The sequence below is a fragment of the Lethenteron reissneri genome, unplaced genomic scaffold, assembly GCF_015708825.2.
Source record: "Lethenteron reissneri isolate LAM-NWPU_2019-01 unplaced genomic scaffold, ASM1570882v1 scaffold_1508, whole genome shotgun sequence".
NCBI lineage: Eukaryota > Metazoa > Chordata > Hyperoartia > Petromyzontiformes > Petromyzontidae > Lethenteron > Lethenteron reissneri.
The window spans coordinates 50,917-57,378 of NW_026891232.1; the positions used below are offsets into that span (position 1 = coordinate 50,917).

General features: G+C 58.4%; 1 protein-coding gene across 1 annotated transcript; it reads left to right on the forward strand.

Moving 5' to 3' along the window:
- Positions 1-3,189: 3,189 nt before the first annotated feature.
- LOC133362513 (catenin delta-2-like) lies at positions 3,190-6,109 on the forward strand (the record flags this gene model as incomplete). Its single annotated transcript, XM_061581462.1, has 4 exons — positions 3,190-3,271; positions 4,589-4,733; positions 5,677-5,875; positions 5,992-6,109. Coding segments are annotated over exons 2-4 (441 nt in total), but the record flags the coding sequence as incomplete, so codon positions are not given.
- Positions 6,110-6,462: the final 353 nt, after the last annotated feature.

Here is a 6,462-nt window from a genome sequence, read left to right on the forward strand (position 1 = left end):
CATCTATGTAATTACTGAGAGAAGGAGAAGCGGAGAGAGTATCCCGGATTTGAAGAATGTTACCGAAGAGAGATACACGGGGAGACAGACACACGGGAAGAGAGACATGGGGAGATAGACACACGGGGAGAGAGACACGGGGAGAGAGACACACGGGGAGAGAGACACGGGGAGTGTGGCCATGATGCCAGACAAATAAAACATCAGCAGCGCGTTCTCAGTGTGTTTTTTTGGTACAGTGTATCGTGTAATGTGTACACTTTACACTACTCTATACACTACACTATACACTACACTACACACTACACTACACACTACACTATACACTACTCTATACACTACACAGACAGACACACAGACACACACAGACACATACAGACATAGACACAAACACAGACACAACAACAACCGCCATTCGCCACTAAGTGGCGGTGACGTCACCACGACGCTTGTGCCAGGCCATGTGCACCTTGAGGCCACGTGAAGTGTCGAACACCCGCTGGCAGGTCCACGGGGCAGACCCAGCAGGTGCCACGGGTCGACTGACTGAGATGACCGAGATGACTGGCTGATGCACCACCTGTGCCCCCTACTGTACCAACTTGCTGTGCTTTAGCCACCCGGCGCTCCGCTCGTTGTTGTGAGCGTCGCTCTTCTGCCCTCCGTTGTTGTTGGAGGGCGACTGCCTCCAACTGCCCAGTAGCGTCCTTCACGAGCCTCCTCCACTGAGGCAGACACACGTTTTAAAAGACACACACAGATGGACATAGACACATTTTAAAAGACAGACACACAGACAAAGACACGCTGGGACACAGACAACAACCGCCATTTGCCACTAATTTCCCGTCTCCCTGCTTTCGCAGCCACCACCAACATCACCACCAACACCCCCCCACCCACCACCACCGTCACCTCCTCCAACCCGGGTCGCCAGGTTTATAGACCAGGGTGCTAACCGCTGCACCACCGCTCCCCACTAGCACAGACAGCAGCAGGCATCGTCAGGGTCGGAATCGAACCCACGACCCCCTGTAGACCAGGCGAGGTAGTCAACATCTCATAGCCACCGTGATGATGATGAGAGAGAGATCGAACCCACGACGTCCTGTAGACCAGGCGAGGTGGTCAACATCTCAGCCACCGTGATGATGAGAGAGAGATCGAACCCACGACCTCCTGTAGACCAGGCGAGGTGGTCAACATCTCATAGCCACCGTGATAATGATGAGAGAGAGATCGAACCCACGACCTCCTGTAGACCAGGCGAGGTGGTCAACATCTCATAGCCACCGTGATGATGAGAGAGAGATCGAACCACAGACCTCCTGTAGACCAGGCGAGGTGGTCAACATCTCATAGCCACCGTGATGATGATGAGAGAGAGATCGAACCCACGACCTCCTGTAGACCAGGCGAGGTAGTCAACATCTCATAGCCACCGTGATGATGATGAGAGAGAGATCGAACCCACGACCTCCTGTAGACCAGGCGAGGTGGTCAACATCTCATAGCCACCGTGATGATGATGAGAGAGAGATCGAACCCACGACCTCCTGTAGACCAGGCGAGGTAGTCAACATCTCATAGCCACCGTGATGATGATGAGAGAGAGATCGAACCCACGACCTCCTGTAGACCAGGCGAGGTGGTCAACATCTCATAGGCCACACGGAGCCAGCGGAAACGGATAATGTAATCGATGATAATCGATCATCAGAGAGCGGGAGACACGCAAAACGATGATTATAATCGATGGTAATCGATTAGCAGAGAGAGACGCGCAAACCAACGATTAGAATCGATGAGAATCGAACAAACGATTCACGGTGACGTCATAACCCGGACACCATCGCCAAGTTCAAGATGGCGGCACCCAGGTGGAGGTTGTTGTTGTGGTGGTTGTTGTGGTGGTGGTTTTTGTGGTTGGTGGTTTTTTGTGGTGGTTGTTGTTGTGGTGGTTGTAGTGGTGGTGGTTGTAGTGGTGGTTGTTGTTGTGGTGGTTGTTGTTGTGGTGGTGGTTGTGGTGGTTGTAGTGGTGGTGTTTGTGGTGGTGGTTGTTGTGGTGGTGGTGGTGGTAGTGGTGGTTGTGGTGGTTGTGGTCGTGGTTCTTGTTGTGGTGGTTGTTGTTTGTGTGGTGGTGGTTGTTGTGGTGGTGGTAGTTGTGGTGGTTGTGGTGGTGGTTCTTGTTGTGGTGGTTGTTGTTTGTGTGGTGGTTGTGTGGTGATGGTTGTGGTGGTGGTTGTGGTGGTGGTAGTGGTGGTTTGTTGTGGTGGTGGTTGTAGTGGTGGTGGTTGTTGTGGTTGTGGTGGTTGTAGTGTGGGTTGTTGTGGCGGTGGTTGTAGTGGTTGTGGTGGTGGTGGTGGTTGTAGTGGTGGTGGTTGTTGGGTGGTTGTTGGTTGTGTGGTGTTGTAGTGGTGTGGTTGTGGTGGTTGTGTAGTGGTGGTGTGTTGTGGTGGTTGTAGTGGTGGTAGTTGTTTGTGGTGGTGGTTGTTGTGGTGGTGGTTGTTGTGGTGGTTGTGGTGGTTGTGGTGGTGGTTGTTGTGGTGGTTGTTTGTGTGGTGGTGGTTATTGTGGTGGTGGTTGTTGTGGTGGTTGTGGTGGGTGGTTGTTGTTGTTTGTGTGGTGGTGGTTGTTGTGGTGATGGTTGTTTGTGTGGTGGTGTGTTGTTGTTGTGGTTGTTGTTTGTGTGGTGGTGGTTGTTGTTGTGGGGTGGTTGTTGTTTGTGTGGTGGTGGTTGTTGGGTTTACCAGGCTGGATTGTGTGAGGAGCTCACAATTCCTTGAAAGATCTGGGCAAAGTCCCATCGGTGAGCTCCTCCGGCAGGCAAGGCTGCGTTGGCTGGGTCATGTAGCCCGCATGCCCAGCCACCGCATGCCTAAACAGCTTTTGTTCGGCCTTATTCGAGGGGGCTTAAACGGGCGCGGCACGGGCTAGAGAAGAGATGGAGTGATGTGGTACAGGAGGACGTGGAGCTGAGTGGACTTGCCGATGACTGATACCAGCGGTGTCAGGATCGGCCTCTGTGGAGGAGGCTCGTGAGGACGCTACTGGGCAGTGGAGGCAGTCGCCCCTCCAACAACAACGGAGGTGGAGGAGCGACGCTCACAACAACGAGCGGAGCGCCGGGTGGCTAAAGCACAGCAAGTTGGTACAGTTGGGGCCACAGGTGGGTGCATCAGCCAGTCATCTCTGTCAGTCGACCCGTGGCACCTGGGTCTGCTCCGTGACCTCCTGCCAGCGGGCGTTCGACACTTCACGTGGCCTCAAGGTGCACGTGGCCTGGCACAAGCGTCGTGTTGACATCACCGGCCACTTAGTGGCGAATGGCGGTTGCTGTTGTTGTAATGTGTGTGTGTCTGTGTGTATGTCTACACACACACGCTCACCTCTCCCCCACTCTCCCCCTCCCAGGCCGAAGGACTTTGTCACCACCATGGCCACCACGGCCCTCCTGTCTGACGCTCCACGCCCTGCCCTGCTCCTGCTGCTGCTGCCCCTGCTGCTGCTGCCCCTGCCCCTGCTGCTGCTGCCCTGCTGCTGCTGCGCCCTGCTGCTGTCTCTGCTGCCCCTGCTGCCCCTGTCTGCCGCAGCCCAACCACCGCTTGGCTCCTGCCGCGCCGCTGGTGTCGGCTTCATTGGCGCTCTCAGAGGCTGCTTCTTTACCAGCACCGCCACCTGCCGCCACTAGCCAACACCGCCGGAGGGGGGCGGGCAGCGAGAGAGAGGAGGCTTCTCGTTGGGGGGGGTTGGGGGAGGTTGGCGGTGTTGTGGTGGTGATGGTGGCGGTGGCGGCGGTGGTGTGGCGTGTTGTGGTTGTGGTGTGGGCCGGTGGCGGTGGTGGCGGTGTGGTGGTGGTGTTGTTGGCGGTGGTGTGTTGTTGGCGGTGGTGGCGGTGGTGGCGGCAGTGGCGGTGCTGGTGTTGGCGGTGGTGGGGTGTGGTGTTGGCGGTGGTGTTGGTGGTTGTGGTGTTGCCGTTGGTGGCGGTGATTGCCAGCAACCTGACAAGTTGGCGGTGGCGGTGGTGTGGGGCGGCTGGGAAGCTGCGCTCAATATTCACGCTGCTCGTTGAGTGTGAGGAGGACGACGATGTGAGACCACGAGTGGGGCGCACGGGGGGACAAGGATATGTGTCTGTGTGTGTGTAGGTCGACTCAGCCTCAAATGTGTAAACATCGCTGCTAGGGCGACAAAGGGCGTGATGTTGGCCACCGACCCCCTCGTGTGCCGTGCCGGCCTTTACAGGTGCTACTCGCTCACAGCACTTGCTCCTACAGTCTGTTAAGGCTACACGGGGGATTTTTGTCTGTGAGGCAGTCGCCCTCCAACAACAACGGAGGGCGGAGGAGCGACGCTCACAACAACGAGCGGAGCGCCGGGTGGCTAAAGCACAGCAAGTTGGCACAGTAGGGGGCACAGGTGGTGCATCAGCCAGTCATCTCGGTCATCTCAGTTGACCCGTGGCACCTGGGTTTGCCCCTTGACCTCCTGCCAGTGGGCGTTTGACACTTCACGTGGCCTCAAGGTGCACATGGTCTGGCGAATGGCGGTTGTTTGTGCATCTCCTCACCTCCCCGTGCCCCTACAGGTGCTTGCGTCTGCATGCGAGATGTTGCAAGTCCTCAGCTCCAGCCATGCTGGTGCATTGGCATTTAGCAACAATGGAAGCCTCGCGGCCTTAGCCAGCCTGCTGGGACGCACTCACAACCCTCAAGCCCTGGAGAAGATCACCAGTAGCAACCCACCCACACTCACCACCCACACTCACCACCACCCACACTCACCACCAACTCACACTCACCACCATCCCACACTCACCACCACCTCACACTCACCATCCACACTCACCACCACCCACACTCACCACCAACTCACACTCACCACCACCCACACTCACCACCCACACTCACCACCCACACTCACCACCCACACTCACCATCCACACCACCCCACACTCACCACCCACACTCACCACCCACGCTCACCACCCACGCTCACCACCCACGCTCACCACCCACGCTCACCACCCCACTCACCACCCACGCTCACCACCCACGCTCACCACCCACGCTCACCACCCCCACGCTCACCACCCACGCTCACCACCCACGCTCACCACCCACGCTCACCACCCACGCTCACCACCCACGCTCACCACCCACGCTCACCACCCACACTCACCACCCACACTCACCACCCACGCTCACCACCCACGCTCACCACCCACACTCACCACCCACACTCACCATCCACGCTCACCACCCACGCTCACCACCCACCCTCGCCACCCACACTCACCACCCACGCTCACCACCCACGCTCACCACCCACGCTCACACACCCCACTCGCCACCCACCCTCGCCACCCACACCACCACCCCTCACCACCCACCCTCGCCACCCACACTCACCACCCACACTCACCACCCACACTCACCACCACCCACACTCACCACCCACGCTCACCACCCACGCTCACCACCCACGCTCACCACCCACGCTCACCATCCACGTTCACCACCCACCCTCGCCACCCACACTCACCACCCACACTCACCACCCACGCTCACCACCCACGCTCACCATCCACACTCACCACCACACTCACCACCCACACTCACCACCCACACTCACCACCCACCTCACCACCACCCCACCCACCCCCCACCACCCCAGGCACGCTGTGGAACCTGTCGTGCCACGAGTCTCTGAGGGCTGCGCTGGTGGAGCTTTGCCTCCCGGCGCTGGTGGAGCACGTGCTGGTGCCAGAGAGCGGCTGGAGGAGCAACTTTGGAGACTCGCCCGCCTCAACCTCCCCACCCGGCTCGTCCGCCTCGCCTTCCGCGGCGTTCTGCAACGCCTTGACGTGCCTACGGTAAGGGGCGGTGATTTCGTGGTGGACGCGACGGGGAACGCCGCGGTTGACGCGACGTCACGCGGTGGACGCGACGGGGAACGTCGGGGGTTCACGTCACGGCGGTGACATTGCAGGGAGTTGAGCTCGGCAGATCCGGACGGACGGCTGAGCACGTGGAAGGGCGAGGGGCTGGTGGACTGCGTGCTGCGCTTCGTCCGCTCGGCACTGAGAGGACGCAACATCGAGACCAAGGTGACCCCCACAGCGCGATGGGTAGCGGTGTGTAGCGGTTAGCGCTACGCTGCTCTATGAACCCGGCGGCGGGTCCAAGTGTGTCGAGTCCAACTCGGTCGCAGACGTTGTCTTGGGAGCAACACTCTTCAGCGACACAACACAAGCTACACTTGGGTGTTGACCGCGTGACTAGAGGCTTCTTCAACCCGATGCGGATCTTCATCGCCAGCAACACGAAGAACCCCGAGCCCCTCACTCTTTGGTCTGCATCAGCAGCAGGCCACGCTTTCCCGCCCGTTGACAGACACTTGCGTGGCGTCCGAAACGTCGTGATTTAATTTAGTTTTAATTTTATTTTATTTTTCACCTAC